The 24,498-nt window shown below is 44.4% G+C and overlaps 1 protein-coding gene and 1 pseudogene across 2 annotated transcripts in view; one reads left to right on the top strand and one right to left on the bottom strand.

The window, feature by feature from the left end:
• The window catches only part of FAXC (failed axon connections homolog, metaxin like GST domain containing), a 118,349-nt gene that overhangs the window by 50,002 nt on the left and 43,849 nt on the right, over positions 1–24,498 (bottom strand). For both annotated transcript variants that reach the window (XR_009005186.1, XM_007169659.2), the window contains exon 6: positions 2,633–2,749. Coding sequence is in view for 1 of the 2 variants with exons in the window: in XM_007169659.2 (XP_007169721.1) it covers positions 2,633–2,749 (117 nt within the window). In the remaining variant the exon portion in view is untranslated. The remainder of the gene's footprint in view (positions 1–2,632; positions 2,750–24,498) is intronic.
• Positions 18,293–18,705, top strand: LOC114236257 (40S ribosomal protein S12-like; annotated as a pseudogene).

The raw sequence follows: 24,498 nt of genomic DNA, 5'->3' as shown, positions 1-24,498 counted from the left end.
AGTGAGCTTTAGAGGCTTGCTGTGGACTTGAATGATTTGTGCTCCTCCGATCCCCACGGAGAGCTGGAAGCTACCGGCTTATTTTAAGGATCTGCATCTACGTGCCAAAGTGCCCTGCAGGTGACAGCATCAGATTCCCCCAAATGTGGGCGTCTCCGCATGGGACTCAAAATCAATTCTCCAAAAACACTGATCATTTCTTTAAAAAGAACACTAAATGCCTCAAGTCCCTCCAGGAAGTAATAGAGGAAAGGGCCAAGTCATAAATAAATTCACAAAAGATGCTTCATTCCTTCGAGAAGGGATTCTGTACAATCTGAGATTTCTACTGATACTGGATACCTAAACCTTTCTGACTAAATAACAGATGGCCTCAATACACTTGACCCTTGAACAACATGGGGGTTAATTCGCATAGAACTTATAGTCTGTCCCCTGTATCCAAGGTTCCTCCGCATTCGTGGATTCAACCAACATGGACTGTGTGATACTGTAGTCATTACTACTGAAAAATAACCACGTATAAGTGACCCATGCAGTTCAAATCTGTGTTGTTTGTCAACTGTAGTGTGTGTGTGAGTGTGTGCACATAGGGTGTGTGTGTGAGTGTGTATGCATAGGGTGTGTGTGTGTATGTGCTTGGGTAGAAGTGTAAATGTATGTGTACACGTGAGTGTGTACAGGGCATGTGGGTATAGAAACATATGAGTAGATGTGAGTGTGTGTGTACGCATAGGTGTGTAAAGGTGGTGTGGTAGGGAAGGAGGGAGTACGAAGAAACAGGAAGCAAGAGTAAATACACTATCTCTTGTAAAAATAAAATACAGTGTGTGTGTGTGGAAAAAAAAAAAAAAAAAAGAGTAAATACAAAACACAGCCCTAGATGAACGAAAAGGAATCACTATCTTTTAGACCACCATGGAAAATCTGATTAAAATAAAGGGAAACTACTTTAAGTGCTACAAACATCACCAATATGATAACATATTCAATTTAGATAACTTCCAACATATCACAAGACAAGGAACACCTCCATGTTGATCACTCAGGAAATTAAATATAAGTCCATACTATCCCTATCCCCGCCTAGCTATCGTTCTAAAAGACCTTCAGTCAATGCCTGATCCATTCCAACCAAGTCTGGTAATGTACCTAGAGCCCCATCCCCACCAATCTGGAGAGTTACTCCTGCTGCCTTTAGCCTGGTCTGAATCTCTGGGCATGCACATGAGTACACACACACACACACACACACACACACACACACACACACACACACACGGCTACAGCCTTCACCAACCTCCCCATCCACCCACCCATGACTACCACACATGACTGCTCACCTGCCTCAGTTTCTTGTATGGTTCTGCCTTGCTTGGTTCCATCCATCCATCCAACATTAATTAAGAGTACTCTATATGTTATTCACTGGTGATCTCATGTACACCTCCAGTCTCTCAGCTGGGGTATAAAAATCCTGATTAACTCTTGTCAATCCCCTTCCCCAAATCGAAATATGGAAACTTGATGCCCACATTCCCAGGCTCCGGGCACTTGCTTAGGTTCTGTTTAAAACCAGAGATGACTCAAAATGGTTCCCATTCATCAAGGCAGAGGAAGCCTCTCCCAGAGGCCCCAGCTGCCATGTATATCCCACCACCCCACTCCAATGCACACGCACGCACACACACACACACACACACACATACACACATGAAGATCTGGTCCCTTGACATCAACCCAGGTTGAGCTGACTTCCCCTGCCCCACTGCCAATTTTACTCCTGGCAACCACCCCCATCCCTACCCCACACATACGTGCATCCTCTAGCTCCAGTCCCACTCATCCCACTTCGACCCCTCCAGTTTGGAATTGTAATTCTCATGGGCCTTACATCAAGATCACACAACAAAGATACCATTTCTTTGGTCAAAATGCATGTACAATAATATCAATAATAACACCTCACATAGCGCTAGACTTACAAAGCATTTGTTGACACTTTCCCCATTTTCCCACTATCTTGAACTTTCTAGGTCTACTATTCTCAGCGTATGATCTACAGACACCCCGCTGGAATAGGAGAAGGAGTGCTTTGAACTCAAATGACGCAGAATCATATGTACCTATACCCACGTGTTAAATATCTGAGACCAGTTCAGACTCAAAAGGAGCATGTGAGATGGGCAGTGAGCTCATCAGTCCCACCCGACCACGGATGCCGCAGTGCTGGGTAAACCAGAAACTGGTGAGCCACCACAGTCCAAAGGAAATTAAGGAAGACCAACAAAACAAGGGCACTAGGGGGAATGCAAGCCCTGTTTCAGCGACAAGTATTAAGTCCACTACGTTAGGAGCTGGAAGAAAAGCCCTGGTGTAGAACACAGCAGGATTTGTGTCAGCTTTGCTAGGAACATGGTCTGAGCAAGATGGCAGGTGAGAAGCCGGGTCTCTCCTCAGCCTCTACATATCCTGAGCACAGGAAACCGACCCTGGCCCCAGACACCACGGCCTGGCACCTCCATAAAGCACAGCCGAGCTCAGGGGCATTGGCCTAGAATTCTCCACTGTGCTGCTCCTACCGTCCACCCCCCAGCAACTCCCGAAACCTGAAGAGCTTCGTAGGGCTTGCCTTTTATCAGCCGCTCAGGTCTCGTCCCTGGTAAGGTCCACATTGCCTGTGCCAAGTGTCCAAAGACGGTGGCGTCAAGAGTGGAAAGCTTGGGCCCCATGATGTACTTCTTATCACCTGCAGCAGAGAGAGCAGAGAGAGGTCACTGGGCCGGCCCTCACCGTCCCACTACGTCACAACAGCATTCAGCATGCGCCCATTATACGCCCGTTTAAGTGTGCATCAAAAGCTTTGCAAAACCAAATGCATGTACCCCCTTTGACTTAAAACTAGAAACAAAAGTAAAGCAAATTAAACAATTCTGTGATATATCAACCCACACAACAGCAAAGCAGGGAAGTAACTGGAAACATATCAAGATAAGTGGATGAGAGAGGGGGTTCATGGAAAAAAGGAAGAACTGATCACCCCCAGACCTCCAGAGGCACCTCCTTGTCTCCAACTCTAGCCATTAAAGTTTGAGGTGCTTGAGAACACCTGGAAGTTTGCTTAAACCATCTCTAGTAACCCCAGCCAAGCTCACCCAGCCTCAGCACTTACTTTATTAAATTAATTCATTTCCTCGGGAAAAACAAGAAGCCTAAGCTACTTAGGAAGTTTGGAGGCAAGGCTTTCCATGAGGTCTCCATGGTCTTGGCAAAGTTCTCACCAATGAGCACCAACAGGAAACAAACATAAAGAGAAGCTTTAAAATTGCAGACCCAGCCCTGGGATCAGGCTCCCATACAGGGATGTCTCACATAGCCGCTCCCATCTCTCCTTTTCCACCACGGCTGACCTAGTTCAGGCCTTGTCACCTGGACTTATCACATCTTACCTACTACAATTGCCCCAGGTTGTCTCCAGGCCACTGCGTTGCAGGATAAAGAGGCAGCCCAAGTGGAAACGGATCCATCCTACTTCACATCCTGCCACCACTGTTATTCACTACGGAAAGCCTGGTCATTAACTAACCTCGCAAAGCTTCAGTTTTCCCATCTGGAAAATGGGGATGATATTAAGGGTATTTCTTAGGGCTGCTGTGAGGATTAAATGACATAACACATGTAAAGCACTTAGCGCCGTATCTGGTTAACTCATCAAACACCAGCACTCATGAGGAGAGACCCTCTGTTTCTCCAGTCCATTTCATATCCCACCCATACTTAAATCTCTAAGACACTCTTTTCACTGTGGCACTCCCTTTCACAAAGACCTTCGATGGTTTATGAAATGGGCTATGAAATACAGTCCAAACTCAACCTGGAATCCAAGGCTCATTGCACTCTGTTCCCGCCCACGTTCCAGCTTTATCCCTCATCCTCCTTTACCCTAGCAGACCCAGAACAGCCCCGCTCCCCAGCATGCTTCATGCTTCCCACTGCCACGCCTCTGCTCATGCTGTGCCCACCCCTTTCCCTGCCCCCCAAAACCCATATGTGCCCCCCACTTCTCTCCATCTGGTAGATTCCATCCATCTTTCCACCAGAAGCCTCCTTTCAAAGCCGTCTCAGGGCAATAGAAGTTTTCAGTTCAGACAGCCCTTTTTCAAATCTCACTTTTACACATACGACCCAGTTTCAGAGAGGAGAAAACAAGTTAAAGGAGAGCTACACTGGCTTCCTGGCCCCCCAAAATGTTGATTTCCTTAAATGGCTAAAAGGAAAGAGTCTAAGGGAAATGCCAGAGTAAATTGTGAATTCTGTTGTAGACTCCAAAGACTTTGGGGGGCAAGAGGAAAAAATGTACATGAGTTTATAAAAACTTAGGAAATCTAAAAATAGAGCACTTCAGACCTTGATAAAAGGGAAAAAATACTAAATATAATCATTTGAATCCATACATCAACTAATGCCTATAGCGTTCAGCCCAAATTTGCCATTTGGCTCAGAATGTTAACACTGGAAGGGATACTGAGTTAGTGACAGACCCAGACTAGAAATGCTGGCGCCCGGGTCTCCTGACTCCCAGCCTGATGCCCTCTGCTCTGTACAATATGCCATGAGGAGCACCACCTCAGATAAAGACCCTCCGTGGAACAGCAAGAGGGTTGAGCTGTGAACATTTACAAAAGGATGCTTTAGTCAGGAGGGAACACAGAATATAGAAGGAAAAAAAGAACAAAAGTCTAAGGGTTTTTAAAGGAACTTGCCAAAAAAAAAAAAAAAAAGGATAGAATTTAGCATTCACGGTAGATACACAATTATATGTATATATACACACAAGACAGTTATAAATTTAAAGAATATAAAAATACCCTCTGTTACTAAGAAATCCTCAGAGTACCCAATGGCAGGAAACTTTTGTTTTAAACTTTTTTAGTTAAATTTTTTAGTTAATTAATTTTAGACTTATAGAAAAGTTGCAAAAATAGCAGAGTTTCTGTATACCCTTCAACCAGCTTCTGCTACGATTAACATCTTAGGTAACCACAGTACGTTTACCAAAACTAAAGAATTAACATCAATATAAAACAATTAACTGCACTATAGGCTTCACTCAAATTTTATTAGTTTTTCAACTAGTACCCTTTTCTGTTCCAGGATCCCAGCTAGGATCCCACACTGCATTTAGTTATCAGGTTGCCTTAGTCTCCTCCAATCTCCTCAGTCTTGCCTTGTCTTTCATAGCCTTGACACTTTTATTAAAGAATACTGGTCAGTTATTCTGTAAAATGTTCATCAACTTGCGTTTGTCTAAGGTGGTTAATAATTAGAGTAGTCATGCATTTTTATGAATGCTTCTGTGATGGTTATTTTATGTGTCAACCTGACTGGACTACGGGTGCTAAGTTATGTGGTCAAACATTATTCTGGGTGCTTCTATGAGGGTGTTTTGGATGAGATTAACATTTAAGTGGTAGAGTGGGTAAAGCAGAATGCTCTCCCTAATGTGGGTGGGCCTCCTCCAATTAGATGAAGGCCTTATTGGACAGTAGGGCTGACTCTCCCTGGAGTAAGAAAGAATTCCTCCTGCCTGACTGCCTCTGAGCTGGGACATGGGCTTTTTCCTGCCTTCAGACTTAAATGGAAACATTGGCTCTTCCTTGGTCTTGAGCCAGTTCATACTGGAACGACACCATCAGCCCTCCCAGGTCTCCACCCTGCCAACCCACCCTGCAGATCTTGGGACTTGTCAGCCTCCATAGTTGTATGAGTCAATATAACTTTATTATATAAGAGACATAGACATGGATAGATCTAGATATCTATATCTAGATCTCCTATTGGCTTGTTTCTCTGGAGAACCCTAATACCCCTTCTCGGGGCATCATATCTGGGGGTCCACAATGTCCATATGTCCATATCACTGGGGATGTTAACCTTGACCATGCGGTGAAGGTGGTGTCTATAAGGTTTCTTCACTGTAATGTTACTATTTTTCCTTTTGCAATTAATAGCCTTGGGAGAGAAACTTTGAGACTGTATAAATATCCTGTTTCTCCTCAAACTTTGGCCCACTAATTTTAGCATCCATCAGTAGATGTCATCTGAAACAATTATTACTGTGGTGTTTGCCTCATCAGGATTTTCTATTTCTCTCAATCCTTCTACATGTATTGATCCAAATACTACTGTTCCCTTCATCCCCCATTTACTGACGTATTCCATTATTTATTTAAGTGTGCACTTGTCGATATTTATTTTATTCTATGGCCTATAATCCAGTACTCTCATTATTCCTTTTGCTGTTCAAATTGTTCCAGATTTGGCCTTTTGAGCTTGGCAGGAAGTATTTTTAAGAGGGAGACTGAATTTAGATTAGACTCTGCTTAGAGATGAAGAGGACAAGCCAAAGTCTCAAGTCTTCAGCACCCCCAGGCTTCACCAAGTGAGCCCATTTTTCATTAGTGGAGGGTGTTAGCAAAAACAAAACACTAAGGGCACTTCTGAAGGGCACTGAAGGAGCAGGCTTGGGTGACGAGGCAACTCAAGCCTCATTTTCAGTAGGTAAACCACCCCACCAGTTTCTGTAGAGATGGACAGAGGGAGCTGAGGGATATCTGAGCACCTGTAACTCCCTGCCAGCCCCCAGATTTGGTGTGTGGACCATGAACCACTGGTGAGAGAAAATAAGGATTGAAAATATCAGAAACACTGGGAGGTGAGGGACCCAGGGTACATGGGACTCCCTAAGGGATGGTCCACCAGAGGCCAGGTTCCAAAACTACAGAAGCCTTTCTGAGGATGCTCGGCCCTCCTGACTGTGAGGGTGAGCCCACATCCCAGCAGTGGCAGGGTGACTTCAGGTGGCCAGGCTGATTTCACAGACCTCTCTGGCTGGGTCTTCAAGCAGCCACCAGGGAGCAGAGACCAGTGAAAATGCAAGGATGGCAACCAAGCAGCCAGAGGGAGGGGCCACAAGGACCTGAGGAGAGCCCATGGCAGCGGGGCAGGGGTTGGCTCCACTGAGGGCTGGAGAATGATAGCTGGTCCTGGGTGTTTCTAGAATCTGATCCTACCTCTCCTGGGTGGTTTGAGCAACTCTTCTCTGTGAGGAAGATCATGTTGTAGATGGAGGAACCACTGAAGCACCCATGGATGACCAAAAATTGACTGGGGAGCACTAAGTCATGAATAACAAGAATGGTCTAGGGCCCTGAAGGATATTTGCTCTTTGTACGCCAGACTTGAGCTTGCTGTGATCGGACTTTATCATAGATCATTGGTCAAGACCTTAAGTGGCCCCATGAACTCAAGGCTGCTTATTTTGACCTCCAAGCCTGACCTCTGGCCCTTCCCACATGGCCTTCCAGTTCTGTCACAGGCAGCAACACAGGGCTGACCAGGAGACAGCAGGATGCAACAGAGATGAGAACATGTGGAAGAAGACTGCACATGTCAGCTAGGTCCCTCACCCCATTACCTGCCCCCACCCCATTAGAACTGACTGAGGTGCTAGCTGAGTGAGGGGAGGGCACATATGGAGGGCAAAGCCACACAGTTGTCCAGGGAGAACTAAATCAACACGGAGGCTGAGAAGAGTGGCCGGAATCCAATCCTGAAGATTCAGACCAAACTGAGAGAACAAGGAAGCTGCAGAGTTGAAGCAAGATGGCTTAGTGAGGGCTTCCCTGGTGGCGCAGTGGTTGAGAATCTGCCTGCTAATGCAGGGGACACGGGTTCGAGCCCTGGTCTGGGAAGATCCCACATGCCACGGAGCAACTAGGCCCGTGAGCCACAACTACTGAGCCTGCGCATCTGGAGCCTGTGCTCCGCAACAAGAGAGGCCGCGATAGTGAGAGGCCCGCGCACCGCGATGAAGAGTGGCCCCCACTCGCCACAACTAGAGAAAGCCCTCGCACAGAAACGAAGACCCAACACAGCCATAAATAAATAAATAAATAAACCTTATAAATAAATCTGTCCAATCTTAGCCAAAAAAAAAAAGATGGCTTAGTGAGCAAGGAAACCGAGGGATGAGGAGAGGACAAATAGAGAGCAACATGGATCTTAAAAGTCCCACCAGAGGGAGAGACCACAAAACAGCGCAAATGAGGAAGCACTCCTGGTCTTGGCTGTTTGCCTGCTGCCTGCCTCTCAGCCTCTTCCTTGGGGAGGGTGCATGAGAGCTGCCAGCAGTAGGTCTCTCCAGGCCCTGGCAGGACAAGTCAAGGTCTGCCTCATGTGAATGCTCTACTTCAGCCAAATATGCCGGGAGCTCATCCCATCACCATCCTTCATCCCATCCTTCCTGTCTCAAATAACCTCCACTTGTCTAACCCAACCCTTCCCTTATGACTCAGATCAAGTTCTCCCTCCTCCACTCCAGGAAGGCTACCTGCACTGTCCAGTCCACTAGCACCTCTCATTGCCCACTCCCCTGCCAAACCCCAGAGGGACAACTGCTTAGAGCAGGGCTGCTCAAAGGATAGCCTGATGCCAGCATCAGCACCACAAATGCTCAGGTCCCATCTACTGAATCAGAATGACTGGGAGTGAGACTGGGGGAGAATGTGTGTTTCAACAAGCTTCCAGGTCAGTGTTTCTTAAACTTTAGAGGCATAAAAATTCCCTGGAGAGCCTGCAGTTCTTAGACCACACTTTGAATAGTGCTGTTCCAGATGATTCTTATGCACGCTAAAGTTTGAGAAGCACTGGTCTAGACTGGAGTAGATCAGTGGTCTTAAACTCGAGCACACATCATCATCACCTAGAGGGCTTTTTAAAAATACTGATTTATCCCCCACGCATCCCCAGGCCAGGAGTTTCTGATTCAGTAGGTATGGAGTGGCACCCAAGAATCTACCTTTCTAACAAGATCTCAGGTAATGCTGATGCTGCTGGTCGAGGGACGACACTTTAAGAGCCACTGGTCTAGATCACTCATTAGGTAATTCACACGTCATCTCACAGTCTTATTTATGTGTGTGTCCATCTCCTCAAGTAGTTTTTAATCTCCTTGAGGGCAGGTAACCCTCTGTTTTACTTTTCTGTCCATCTGGTACCTATCACAGTAGAAATCATCAATTAAGATGTTGATAGCCTTAAGTATGTTTGATCTGTCTTTCCTTAGATTAGAGAACTATTATAAGGATTGAAAAACGTAATAATGTGAAAGCATTTTGCAAACTAGAAGGTGCTATTCTAACATAAGGAATTATTTTACACTCATCGGCAATAATAGAACAAGTACTACAGCTGTGGGCGGAACAGTCTAACCTCCCGCGCAGTGTAGAAATCCCTTCTCCCATTTCCCTACCAGAGAGTCCCCAACGGCAGCCCCTCTAGGGACTTCTCCCTCATTTCCTGGGCAAGGCAGGCAATTCTCTGGTTAGATAGTTCCTTACATTGAGACAAAATATGTCCCCTTGGTACATCTACCATTGATCCCAGTTCTTTCCTCTGGAATCACACAAAGGATTTACGGCCATATTTATTTTGCACAACACCCTAGGAAAGTAAGTCTCCACTAACATACTTCTAAGTAAAAACCGATGACTTGTGTTCACATATATCACTATGCGATAGTGGGTAGAATGTTTGTTTCAGAGCACTGGAAGTAGCTATAGAAATGAACCTCTGAATTATATCCACTTATTCCCTTACTAATTCTGCTCCCAGCTTTTACTGGCCACTATCAGCTCCATTCTTGCCATTTAGCTAAATTTCCAAATGCTGTAAGTGGCAGAAGAGAAAAGACTGGCTGTGGGGAGAATATCATTCTAGAGAGAAATTAAAGATTAATAGTCAAAAGACTTTCAAGCACTCATTTTTCTATTAATCTAAGAATTAAGAGTAATTACGTGTTTCACCTACTTAGTGTTCCCTATACTTGAGCACTGATGGGATTTATAAGCAGATAATTCCAGTGAAGTCAATGTTGATATTATTCCTATTTCTAATTGTCCCTCTCTCAACCTTTAATTAACTGGGACTTTAAGAACAATTGAGAGACAAAGACTTTGAGTACTTTCCCCAAGGATAGCACAAGTCACAGTAATCTTACCAGCCAACCTTCAAAGAACACATCCTTGAAGCTCTTTTTCCTGCATGTGACTCCCAGAGGGCAAAGCTGAAAGAAATCTATGTTCTAGTCTCTCTTACACTCTTGGTCAGACCTCTCTTTGTCAGAAGTCATATGACAGGCTACTTCCTTTAAAGAGCTCTTGTTCATATTCCCAGCATACTCTAAAATCACTGAATATGTGATTCTTTCAACTATGAAGGGGGTGGTGCTATCTTATATATGAGGTTATTAATGGTCCTTATGAGTAAATATCAGAATTAAAACCATTAACTTTGACAACTTTCTGACATTTACTAGTTGCACCAACTGGCTCACACTCTGGGAAAAAATAAAGGTGGGTGGGGGGATGCCAGAAGAAGCCCCTAAATTTAATCCCTCCTCAGATTTCATTCTGGAAGGCAACTAGATACTCCTCCAATCTTCTACAAAATTCTCTAGAAGAACGTACAAGAAAATTTTTTCCAGAGAGTATGAACTATCTTGACCCCTTCCCCAATGACCACCAGTACCAATCATCTCGCCTCTTCCTCCCAATCTTCTCTTTGTTGATGTCCCAGCTCTTAAAACTCCCTATGGATGAGACAAGGATGAACATACGTTCCCCACTATAAGGATGGGATTGCACTTGCTCTTCTGTACTTCAGTCCTCCTATTAATGTTTCTGAGCACCTTCTGAACTCCATGCGCTCAAAGCATTCATGCACATACACTGTAATTTTAGGAAATTTGGATAAAGGATTTGTACCAGTTGTGGAAAAATTTCACACACAGGAAATCCGGTTTAGGAAAATATTTCTCAGGAGGAGGCAAATGCCTGCTCAGACTCACTTAGCATTATAATTTAATAACATTAAACAGCAGCTTCTGGAAGTCTTCAAGAACCATAGCTAACATCTCTAACGATGACGCAGCATTACTGACTCACTCATGATCGGCCTTCTTATTTCTCTCTCTTCTTGAAGTTGCTGAAATATTGCTGCTTTTGAGTCTGACTAGACATTCAACTGAAACAGTGAGATTTGAGGGGTATAAAAGTTCTATGGGTCTCCCCTGTTTCACTTTCCCAAGTACACCTTCTGAGGGTAAAGAATATACAGCACCCAACTCAAACTACATCCCAAGAGAGGCTTTCCACTTCATTTCATTTCTGTCCTGGCTATTCTGTATTTGGGCAATCAGAGGAACCAGCTGTTCTGTCTCTTTATTCAATAAAGACTATCTGGTAGCCTCCAAATATGGTTTAGTTAATGAAACAACACATCAGACTGAATTCAATGTCATGCTGAAATTTATATTCAAATCCTTTTATAAGGAACTTATCCTTCTTTTAAGAAAGTTGAATAGTAGCAGATTCTAATGGCAGGTTTTGTGTCTGGCCATCAGGGCCCTGCAAGCAGACTCCACATTTCTGGAGGATCTGTCATCATTTTATGGACCCCAGGTTTCACCTTAGCTGGAATCCAGGATCTTCAACCATTTTCAAACATCTGAGCAATCACCAAAAACTGGTGCAAACCTTTAACCACCAGAACTGTTTAGCACCTGCCCAGAGTGGTGGATCTTACTCAGATTCACACAATAGGCATAGATCCCTTTGGAGGAAATCAAACTGCTATTGACCTCATCTTTAAAAATGCGAATCTGGGGAATTCCCTGGTGGTCCAGTGGTTAGGACTCAGTGCTTTCACTTCTGGGCCCTGGGTTCGATCCCTGGTCTGAGAATGGCCAAAAAAAAAAAAAAAAATTGGGAATCTGATACCTTCTCAAATGATATACCCATGCGTATGCTGGATATCACACAGAATTCTGTGTGATGCTTCTTTCCGAGTGTAGGACTGAGTCTTTAGCTCCTGCTCTGTGGGAGGCCTTATTACTCCCCTACTGAACATTCTTGTCCATGTATCCTGGCCATTAGATGGTTAAGAATGTCCCACAGGGGGCTTCCCTGGTGGCGCAGTGGTTGAGAATCTGCCTGCCAATGCAGGGGACACGGGTTCGAGCCCTGGTCTGGGAAGATCCCACATGCCACAGAGCAACTGGGCCCGTGAGCCACAATTACTGAGCCTGCGCGTCTGGAGCCTGTGCTCCACAACAAGAGAGGCCAAGACAGTGAGAGGCCCGCGCACCGCGATGAAGAATGGCTCCTGATTGCCACAACTAGAGAAAGCCCTCGCACAGAAACGAAGACCCAACACAGCCATAAATAAAAATAAATAAATTAATTTTTAAAAAAAAGAATGCCCCACATAACTCTCTCCCCAATGCACACTACTTTCTCAAAGATCATTGAATCCAGAGACAGAAACCTCCTGTGTGCCAAGCCCTACAGTCTTGGAATAGATCCAGGTTTCTTCACAGCCAAGACAAGAACACTGCTAAAATCAGAATGGGTAGTAATAACAGTCTCGTGAGAGACTAAAAGATAAGATTCTACTTCTAAAAGATGTAAAACCTTTTATCTATGTAACTTGAGGCAACTGAAATTCGATGCCTGCCGCCCATCATAGCAGGATAAGCACTCTTCCCTCTTGACAACCTGGCTGTACCCTTCACAGCTCAGCAGCTGCTCAAAGAGGCTCCTACTAGGATTAATGGGATTGGAGCTATGTGGGTGTGTTTGTTATTGATAGCTGCATAATAAATGTCCTCAAAAATTTAGCAGCTTAAAAAGGCCAAATATTTATTACCTCACAGTTTCTGTGAGTCAAGAATCCAGGCAGCTTTAGCTGGGTGCCTCTGGCTCAGGGTCTCTCACAGGCTGTAATTAAGATGTCAGCCAGGGATGCAACTAGAGATTATCATACTAAGTGAAGTAAGTCAGAAAGAGAAAGACAACTACCATATGATATCACTTACATGTGGAATCTAAAATATGACACAAATGAACCTATCTATGAAACAGAAACAGACTCACACACATAGAGAACAGACTTGTGGTTGCCAAGGGGGAGGGGGGAGGGAGAGGGATAGACTGGGAGTTTGGGGTTAGTAGATGCAAGCTATTACATATAGAATGGATAAACAACAAGGTCCTACTATATAGTACAGGGAATTATATTTAATATCCTGGGATAAATTATAATGGAAAAGAATATAAAAAAGAATTTGTATATGTGTATAACTGAGTCACTTTGCTGTACAGCAGAAATTAACACAACACTGTAAATAAACTATACTTCAATTTTTAAAAATTAAAAAAATAAAATAAAATCCCAAATATTAAAAAAAAAAAAAAAAAAAAAAAAAAAAAGATGTCAGCCAGGTTGCAGTTATCTCAAGCCTTGACTAGGGGAGGATGTTTCCAAACTCATTCACATGGTTAACATGCCTCAGGTCCTTGCTGGCTCCTGGCCAGAGATGAGTTCCTTGCCACGTGAACCTCTCCATAGAGCAGCTCACAACCGTGCTGGCTTGCATCAGAGCAAGTGAAAGATCAAGGACAGGAGAGAGAGGATGCCCAAGACAGAAGCTACAATCTTTCCATAACCTAATCTTGGAAGGGACATCCCATTGCTTCTGCCATATTCTATGTCTGAGAAGCAAATCAATAAGTCCAGCCTACACTCAATGGGAGGGGATTACCCAAGAGGGTGAATCCCGGGAGGCAGGGATCACTGGGGGCCACCTTGGAGGCTGCTGACCACATGAGGAAAATATCAGCACTGCATTCAAAAGTGTTTGGAGGTTAAATGTCACGATATCTGTAACTAATTTTAAAATACGTCCACATCAAGAAAAAAACATAGTTGAGGCAAATATGACAAAATGTTAACAACTATTGAATAGAGGTGATGGTTATAAAGCTGTTCATTGGACTACTATTCTACTTTTCTGTGTGTTTGAAAATTTTCAAAATGAAAAAACAAAATAAAACACCTGATCTTGTTCACTGACAAGGGGCCAAGGGAAGAGACTGTATCGACTATGCTAAATCTCATATGATAACATTTGGCAGACACCCCCCAATGTTTAAATGGACAATCCTAAATCATCCTCATCTAATAGGTGAACGAACTCAGCTACCTAGGAGTTTATTTGGTACATGGATGCCCTGACAGTCTCATCAGAATGTTCTCTTATGATTCTGTCTAAATTGTAAAATCAGTGAAGACAGAAATCATACTAGATGGTGAGCTCTACCTGGGCACTAAGACTGTATCCCCCGGTACCCACCAGTGCCCGGCGCCCAACAGGTGCTCAGTAAATATATTTTTCAGTGAATGCAGACTATTTTATAATACTTTGTCCTTAAATCTTTTAGACCAAAATTATCCCTCCCAATACTTGATGGCACAGAACTCTAGGATGTACAACTCTGAGGCTCAGCCAGGGCTTATATAGGTGCTTGAGCTAATAGTCTGTGAAGAACCACAGTGGCCCTGCCCCACACTGCTGGAGCTCACTGTTTCATGAAGGCAAGATGGCCTTCGAACCAGGCAGCACAAGTCAGGCCCGTAAGTTCTTTTTTTTTTCTTTTTTTTTTTGGCTGTGTTGCATCTTCGTTGCTGCATGCGGGCTTTCTCTAGTTGCGGCGAGCAGGGGCTACTCTTCATTGTGGTGCATGGGCTTCTCATTGCAGTGGCTACTCTTGTGGAGCACAGGTCCTAGGCGCGTGGGTTTCAGTAGTTGTGGCACGCGGGCTCAGTAGTTGTGCAGGCCCTTAAGTTCTGATGAGAGATCCTCCAAAGGTGGACGGACCACCTGGTGTCTAATGCAAAAAATCTCTTCAATGAACAACATGGAAAAGCTAAACCCCTGGTAGTCACCAAAGACCCAAATGTAAAATAGCTGACTCAGGACTTGCCAAAGCTTGCCCTAAACCCACACACTTCCCCTCCCCAAAAATAACTTACATTGGAAAGTGGATCTATTGATAAGAGGTGCCTGGGCTATGGTTGTTGGGTAAGTTATCAAAATCTCTAGGCTCCCTAAGCTCCACCCCTATAATAAATAAATCCAAATAAAAAATACAGGCACTGTATTAAAGTAGGACCCCAAACAAATGCCTTTGGAGCTGCAATTCAACGTTAAACCTTGAGCTTTTATTAAGAAAAATTTTTTACAAACGTTTACATTCAAAAACACTGTCCTTAAGGAAATCCAATCTCCCTTCCATGGCAGAATCTCTTCCTAGAATTCAGGACCACGAAAAAACTTGTCTCAATTGAAGAACCTTTTCCTTTTCCTAGAAAATAAAGATAAAACTGCCCCCACACATCTCCCTTTTTATCTTGGTAGCCAAAAAACTCAAAGTTAAATTGTGCCCAATTCCAGGAATAAACTCATTCCAAGAACGTAATTTTTTTCTAGTTGGTTTCTGAAATGTTTGTATTAATATTGAATATATTATAATGCTCTGTCTTATATATGATTGCCTCAAATTCCTTTTGGAAGTTAGTATTCATTCAGCAAATAGTTACTGAGTGCCTAATATTTACCAGGCCTTCTCTTAGGTACCAGGGTTGGAGGGAAGCCAGTCAAAATGATAACGTCCACAGGAAAGGCTGAGGGAAGGCTGGAGGTTGGGAGGTAGGGGAGCATAGGAGGAGCCCAGAAGAGTACAACACAGTACTTCCATGATCGAACTGAGCACAAAGTGAAACAGGAGAGAAGAGAACACCCAATGTAGGCGGCCCCATGGGGTTGGAGTAGGTTAGGGAGAACACTAAGAAAGTTTCTAAGTAATAGAAACAAATTTTAAGAATCTGTCAAATTAAGCAAGGCAAGGGAAACAGCCTCTGTTTTGCATGAAGCTGCAAAACAGCACAGTGTGTTCAGGGACCCAAGGGTAATTTGTTGCGTTAGGAATAAAGGTGCACATGGGGAAGAAGTAGGAAATATGGGCAGAGATGTGAAGAGAATTCAGCTTATGAAGAAAAGGAGTTTGGATCTTAGTCTAAGAGAACTGGGAGCCTAACAGTTCTGATTTACATTTTAGATTGACCACGCTAGTAGAATTCAAAAGCAGACCTGGAGGTTGGGACATCAGCTAAAAATCTGTGGCAAAATCCAGGCAACAGACATTGGGCACTCCTCCTATGGCCGTGGGGCAGAAAGGAGCTAAGAGGTTAAGGTGTTCGGTGAGCTCCCAGTGAGCTTACTGAGCATCTGGCTCTACAGCCAGACTCCTGGGTCCAAGCCTGACCCCACCACGTCTCAGCCACGTGATCTTGTGAAGTTAGTTAACCACTATGTACCGCAGTTTCCTCATTTACAAACCAGGCATAATAATACTAATGATAATCATAATCATAATAAGATGTTACTAATACTGCCTCATTTAATTCTCACCAAACCATATGAGAATAGGTATTGTTATTATATTACCATGAGGATATATATACACACACACATATATATGTACATATGATATATATTGTATATAGTAGTTATTTTATATTACATAGTATACATATATCATATGTATATTATATGTATTATATTGTATGTTATATAATTAATATATAATACACACTATGTATATTATTAAGAAAGTACATATTACCACATGAGGGTATTATATATTGTACTACTATTTGCCTAAGCACACTGGAAATGCTCCACAAATGTCAGCTCTTATCAATATTATTTTGACTATATGCAAGACACAGCTCTGGGTGCTGGGATCCTGGGACTAACAGAACAGACAAGGTCACTGCTCTCATGGAGTTTACATCCCATGGAGAGATGATAAACAAATCAATCAATAAATAAGAAAGCATCAGCCAGTGATAAATGCAATGCAGAGAATTAAAGTAAGGTGATGTGATAGAGGGTGACTGACAGCTATGTTAGACTGGGTGGTCAGGGAAGGCCTCTCTGTGGAGCTGATATTTACCCAGAGACATGAATGTCGAGAAGGATCTACCGATGCACAGATCTGGAGACTGGGAATTCCAGGCAAGGGAAACAGCTAAGACAAGTGCCCCAGGGTCAGGATAAGCTTGGTGTGTTTGTGAAGTGGACAGAAGACAAGGATGGCTGGCACAGGGGTGAGGGTTAAGAAATGAGATTGGAACGAAGGCAGGGCCCGGGCAGTCTAGGGCTTTGAAAGCCAGGTGGAAGATAACAGAGAAGGAGCAATCTAGAACGACTTTTGGCACCCAACTTGAATAACTGAATGGAGGATGGTGTCACTCACAGAGAGGCCACAGGAGGGGATGCTGGTTTGGCGGGAGGGTGAGGAGTTCTGTTTGGGAATGTGCTGAATCTCACATGGTTGTGGGACATCTAAGTGAAGATACAGAAAACAGCTGGATTCAGGAGATGAATAGAGGGTGGGGGACTTGACTTCTGAGACCAATCAACATTTAAGGAACCTAAAAAGGAGAGCAGGGAAAGAGGGTCAGAGAGAGCCAATGAGTAAGATAAAGGCTAAAAAGTGTTCGGCAATGATTTCTGGCTTCTCCTAGACTACTTCAGTTCAAATCCATGATAGCTGGGTGTTCCCAGACAAGTTAGCTCTTTGTGCCTAAATCTCCCCATGGACAGGATCATTGTGAGCAGTAAATGACTTAATACGTGAAAAGTATGCACCTGCGTGTGTTAGAAGGTTGCACCCCCCAGCCAACAATCGGGCGACACCTGAAACAGCAGGAGACGAATGCCTCCTCACCTCGTGCCCGGAAATCCGTAGAGTTGAAATGGAGGATGGAGCCTCCGGGGGAAGAGGAAGCCTGAATCCTCTGTACTTCAACACACCCAAGAAATGTCGTTCCCATCAGCCTTACAGCAGGGAAGAGACGCCTCAAGGTCTCTCCTTCAGGCAAAAGTTTCCTACTTCTAAAAATCCAAAATTAAAAACTAAAATAGGGCTTCCCTGGTGGCGCAGTGGTTGGGAGTCTGCCTGCCAATGCAGGGGACACGGGTTCGAGCCCCGGTCTGGGAAGATCCCACATGCCGCGGAGCAACTGGGCCCGTGAGCCACAATTACCTGCGCGTCTGGAGCCTGTGCTCCGCAACAAGAGAGGCCGCGATAGTGAGAGGCCCGCGCACCGCGATGAAGAGTGGCCCCCTCTTGCCGCAACAAGAGAAAGCCCTCGCACAGAAACGAAGACCCAACACAGCCGTAAATAAACATAATAAATAAATAATAAATTTAAAAAATTAAAAAAAAAAAAAAAACCTAAAATAAATAAAAGGTTCTCCTTCCCTGCTGCCACCAAGCTGGAGGGTGTATTCCAGTTTCGGCTCCACCTGTAACCCACAGCCATGGCTGAGGAAGGCATTGATTTGCTGCTGGAAGGTGTAGTGGACGTTAACAACACTTTACCGGAGGTACCGAAGACCACCCTCATCCACCAATGGCCTCGCACGTGGAATTCGGGAAGCTGCCAAAGCCTTAGACCAGCGCCAAGCCCACCTTTGTGTGCTTGCAGCCATCTTTGTGTGACAAGCCTGTGTGGATCAAGCTGGTGGAGGACGTTTGTGCTGAGCACCAAATCAACCTAATTCAAGTTGATGCCAACAAGAAACTAGGGGAATGAGTGGGCCTCTGTAAAGCTGACAAGAGAGGGGAGCTCTGCAAAGTGGTCGCTGCAGTTGCGTGGTGGCCAAGGACTAAGGCAAAGAGTCTCAGTCAGGCCAAGGATGTCACTGAGGACTACTTCAAATGCAAGAAATGAACAAATAAAAAACTTGGCTCTTGAAAAATAATAATAATTAATAACTAAAAGGCCAAAATAAAAATAAGTCTTGTAATAAGGCAGGCAATAAGACCTGGCTTTAATAAGATCTGGCAATAAGGCAGGGTGTTATTTACCCTTTCAAGAGCACTCTGCAGACAGGTCGGTTGGGGGCCAGGGGTCAGGATACAGTGATTCATGATGTAAATGGGAGACAAGTGAAGAGAATGACTATTGATTCATTTCATAAAAAGCTTCTGTGTGAAGGGAAGGCAAGAGACAGGACAGAAGTGGAGTGGTATTTTTTTTAAACTTTTTTTAAATTGAAGTATAATGGATTTACAATGTTGTGTTAGTTTCAGGTGTACAGCAAAGTGATTCAGTTTTATATATATATATATATATATATATATATATTCTTTTTCAGATTCTTTTCCCTTATAGGTTTTTACAAAATAATGAGGTATGGAGTGGTATCTTTTTTAGACAGGAAAGACTTATATGGTAAGTAGAAAGAGGCTGTAAAGAAATAAGGGTTGAAAGAGGGAAGAAAGAATTCGAGGGGAAGGGGTGGAGGGGGTGGAACTGAGTGCAGTGAGGAGAGGGAGGCCTCCCAGCTGCCCGGAGCGCTGCTGGGTGCAGACCACGAGGGCTGGGCTGAGGGATGGAGGACCCTGGGGAGATAGTAGCTTCCCTGATGGATCTCAGGCTGGGCTGAGTGGGAGGGAAGTAAATTTGGGAAGGAGCAAATAAAATAATAGGGTGGGTGGAAGGGGAAGAAGGAAGAAGCCTGAGGTCCGGAGGCATCAATGCTCAAGTGTGGGAGCGAGGTGGGCTAAGATATGTTGATTGGTTCACCAAGGACCAAGCAACTGACTTAATGTACTAGGATACATCGAGTCACCATTTAATTATAATTCCTTCGGAGTTAGGCAGTCTAGTCAATGAATTTTATCCAGTCAAATCAGCCCAAAAGAACACTGTTGGGACTCAGGGCAGGCCACCCAAAATATGTCACAGTGGCATATTGATTATTTTGAATTAAAGTCACTTAAGAAATGGCCAATGCAAAAAGGACACTCTGACCCTCTTCTCTGTCTCCCTGAAAACAGGAAATCAGTCAGTCTCCAACGTGGAAGGTGCACTCCCTGCCTCTGGAAGTAGAAGGACACCCTTACCACCCGGAGACAGGGAATTCGGGGCTGAGAAGCCTGTATAAACAAACCTCCTTACGTCTTTAATTGACTACCCCAAGCCCAAACCCTGTTTAGATTCTTCACTAATTGAGCACCCAAAACCCAAGTTTCTTTGTCTTGTCAATTCCTCGCATATTGTTTCTTTGCCTAAAAAATATAAAAGCTCCCTTCCTTGGCCACTTCTTAGGTACCATTTCTATGAGACCTGCATGTTCGCAAATGAAAATTTCTTTTTCTCCTGTTAATCTGTCTTGTGTGTTAGTCCAGCCACAAGAACTAGAGAGGAGTGGAAAGGGAAGGTTCCCCAACCCCACAACACAAATGGGGAGGGTTTCCATATCTGGTGACACAGGAAAAGCACTGAGCCTTCTCATTCTGTGCTCATCTCTAACACATACATACCTACATAAGATTTAAGAATCTATTGTCTGGGCTTCCCTGGTGGCACAGTGGTTGGGAGTCTGCCTGCCAATGCAGGGGACACGGGTTCATGCCCTGGTCCGGGAAGATCCCACGTGCCACGGAGCAACTAGGCCCGTGAGGCACAACTGCTGAGCCTGCGCGTCTGGAGCCTGTGCTCCGCAACAAAAGAGGCCACGAGGGCTTCCCTGGTGGCGCAGTGGTTGGGAGTCTGCCTGCCAGTGCAGGGGACACGGGTTTGAGCCCTGGTCTGGGAAGATCCCACATGCCGTGAAGCAACTAGGCCCGTGAGCCACAATTGCTGAGCCTGCGCGTCTGGAGCCTGCGCGTCTGAAGCTTGTGCTCCGCAACGAGAGAGGCCGCAACACTGAGAGACCCGCACACCGCGATGAAGAGTGGCCCCCCGCACGCCGCAGCTGGAGGAAGCCCTCGCACGGAAACGAAGACCCAATGCAGCCAAAAATAAAATAATTAATTAATTAATTAATTAAAAGAAAAAAAATTTAAAAAAAAAAAAAAAGAGGCCACGATAGTGAGAGGCCCGCGCACCGCGATGAAGAGTGGCCCCCGCTCGCCGCAACTAGAGAAAGCCCTCGCACAGAAACGAAGACACAACACAGCCATAAATAAATAAATAAATAAATAAAATTAAAAAAAAAAATCTATTGTCTACATGGCACTATCTTGTGAACCTTTTTCCTCTTTTTTTTCTTTTATTTTAATCATTCAGGAATTGGAACCCTGAAAATTTAAACACAAAGTCACTTTTCTCAGGGAAGAAACAGCTAGAACACCCCCAGGATAAAGCAAAAACCAGACTGCTTCTGTCAGAATTACATCAACCAATTTGTGTTGCTAAATAATCCACAAAGATTTCCAAGAACTCAGCACTGATTAGCATTTCATTTTGATCTGCTAAAAGTAATTTTTTTTTGTTTTCGTGAATAATCAACATATTTTTACCAACTGAGATAGCAACAATGAACCTGGAAAAGAAATGAGCCACAACTGCCTCGTCCCCATAAGGATGCAAACCCTTTATTTATTTATTTATTTATTTATTTATTTATTTATTTATTTATTTATTTATTTATTTATTTATTTATTTTGGCTGCACCGCACGGCATGTGGGATCTTAGCTCCCAGACCAGGGATGGAACCCGTGCCCCCTGCAGTGGAAGCGCGGAGCCATAACTACTGGACCTCCAGGGAAGTCCTGCAAACACTTTGGGATGAGCAGGGCTTGGCCCCCCCAATCCCTGGTTCTTTAAGATGGCCAGGCCCCCAGGCCTCCATTGCTCCCTCTTTCTGGAAGTCTGGAATGGATGCGATGCCTGAAGAGAAGAGTTGCTGCTCTCTGAGCATCTGATCTAATGGTCCTCTCCATTAGCAACTGCAAGCAATTTAGAGTTATTGAATAAATATGTAAGGATCTTTCACAGTAGATCAGTTCACTTCAGTTAGTATCGGATTCCGATATGAAGTTGTAAAAAAAAGCTTAAGCACTCACGGGGACCCAATCAATACAGGTAAAAATAGAATTTATGGTTTCCAGGTCAAATTATTACTCTTCTTGCAGGTGGTTTTAGCAAACCACCAATGCAAATATACAGAAGTTGTCCTGCAGCAAAAGAAATGCGTTGTGATTAGCTGCACAGCCCGAGACCGGTTCCCTCGTCTCTCTGACCCTCGTTTGGCTTTCCCTTCTGTGAAATAACTAGCTCTCAGGGGTGCTGTAAGACTACAACATCTTCAGGATGCTGTTAAAAACAGGGTCTAAAATTTATCCACACACAAAAGAAAACCCCTGCAGTCTGCGTAATAGGTCTGTGACACGGAAAGAACCATGAAGACAGACCCACCCAGGGTCACCCTAACCAGGACAGTCCCCTCATGTGGCCCCTTCCATAGCTCTCTACCCACCTGTCCTCCTTCCAGCACCCACACCAGCCCTTCTGTCTGCCCTATAGTAAATGACAAACATGTTCCAACCACCTCCTGGGTTTTAAAAATACCTTTCCCAGACCTGATCCTAACGAGCAACCAGGGCTGAGAACCACTGTGCTAGACAGGCCCCTGTAATTTGGAAAGGACTTAGAACCTGCGTTAGGAAACACTGCTTTGCAGTTCCAGAACATTCCTTTTAGTGTCTATTATTTTCTTCTTTATCTGTGGGTTTTCTCTTTCTAGTTAGACTGACAGGCTTAATTACTCCTATCTTTATTCTCCTCCTCTGCCCTCTGTTCAGTTACTCAACATATGCTAAATGTGCTAATATGTACATAGATATAACCTAATGTTTCTCAGCCTTTTCTAGTTCTGAAGACTTACCCCCCCCCCCCCCGCCATTCACACTGGGAGGCCTGGGGCATGGCTACTGCGTGCCAGGTGGCTCCCAGCCTCGGCCTGAATGCCTCATGTGAATGCAGTGCTGTTTGCGTGATGTAATTAAACAGGGTAGGAAGAGCAGCTATTAAAATAGCCTATTCCCAAGCTCTCTTAAAAAATAAAAAACAATTTTTCCTACTGTCCAAAAGCCTTTGAGTAAAACTCACTTTAAAAGAAGTAGAAGGGCTTCCCTGGTGGCGCAGTGGTTGAGAATCTGCCTGCCAATGCAGGGGACACGGGTTCGAGCCCTGGTCTGGGAAGATCCCACATGCCGCGGAGCAACTGGGCCCGTGAGCCACAACTACTGAGCCTGCGTGTCTGGAGCCTGTGCTCCCAACAAGAGAGGCCGCGATAGTGAGAGGCCCGCGCACCGCGATGAAGAGTGGCCCCCGCTTGCCGCAACTAGAGAAAGCCCTCGCACAGAAACGAAGACCCAACACAGCCAAAAATAAATAAATAAATTAAAAAAAAAAAAAAATAAGTAGAAGATTAGAAGAGAGGTTTATTGGAAATCAACCATTGTTCAAAAAGTAGATTTAACAACAAGGGACATACAGTAAACATAGATCATTTAAAGCACCGTGCCTTCAGAAGGCATGAGTGGCAGCCCAAACATAAATCACAATCCAAGAGATCAACCAGAACACGAGTGAATAAATCTGCCTCGTTTTATAACTTGGAAAACTGTCTCTGCTCTTCTCTCTAGAGAATGAACATAAAATCACCAAATCATCAGAACTGAAAGGACCCCCAGAGACCATTTCTACTTAAACATTGTATTGCCTGTAAAAAAGACTCCTCAGCTATCCTGATGGTGATCCTCACCCTCAGGGGGTGACTCCAAAAACCGGCAGCTCTGACCACATCATAGGACAAGCCCTCCCAACTCTAGATGGGTCTGCTCTACAGTGCGGTCTCACCCTGAGTTGCAATCTGTTATTTTACCTCATACACACCCCAGTCCCCCTCTGTCCTTTCCTCTGCCCAAACATGCCCAACACCTGCAACAACGCCTAAGTCACGACCCGCTTTCAACACTTGAAAAAAGCTAGTTTATGACCCTTATATCTGCACTTTTCCACATTATCCATGCCCAGTATATTCAAATTCCTCATAGGAAAATTTTTTGAGACTAACCACCTTCTTAACTACCCTTCTCTGAATATACCCTGGTTTGGCCACATTCCTTTTAAAAGATGGCTCCCAGAACTGAAAATTGCATCCTTTGTTCAACAAACACTTGCTGAAAGCCTAACGTGTGCCAGGCGTTTGTTCAGGCCCTAGAGACAGAAACCAACCCACCAGGCCTGGTGCCCCGTCCAGCTGAGGAGACAGTCAAGCCTACCATGCAGAGAAGGTACAGGGAGTGCTCTGGGGAAGAAAGTACCAGGGGCCTGGGAGCATGGAACAGGTTTGCCTGACACACTCTGGGAGAAAGTTCCAGAAAGGCTTCCTTGAGGAAACAACTTTTAAGCCGAGACATTATGCTTTGTTTAAACAGGCTAGGTTTTTATTAGCACCTCTGGAAGCCCATCATGCTGGTGACACACTGAGATCGAAATCAACTAAAATCCTTAAATCTTTTTTCATATGCCTCTCCCCACCCTGTGCAATTCAATTTGGGGACCTAAGTACAGAATTTGACATTTATCCCTATTAGGTTTCTTCTTGTTAAGGCTGACAGCTTTGATTCCTGATTTTTCTGTCCAACTTTTAGCTATCCTTCCCCCTGGAGTCATTCAAAAACCATTAAGCTTGTCTTTGAAGTTGTCAACAGGTCTTGGAGAAA

Source organism: Balaenoptera acutorostrata, chromosome 14, assembly GCF_949987535.1.
Source record: "Balaenoptera acutorostrata chromosome 14, mBalAcu1.1, whole genome shotgun sequence".
In the NCBI taxonomy this organism is placed as follows: domain Eukaryota; kingdom Metazoa; phylum Chordata; class Mammalia; order Artiodactyla; family Balaenopteridae; genus Balaenoptera; species Balaenoptera acutorostrata.
This window is presented reverse-complemented; position numbering and strand designations above follow the sequence as displayed.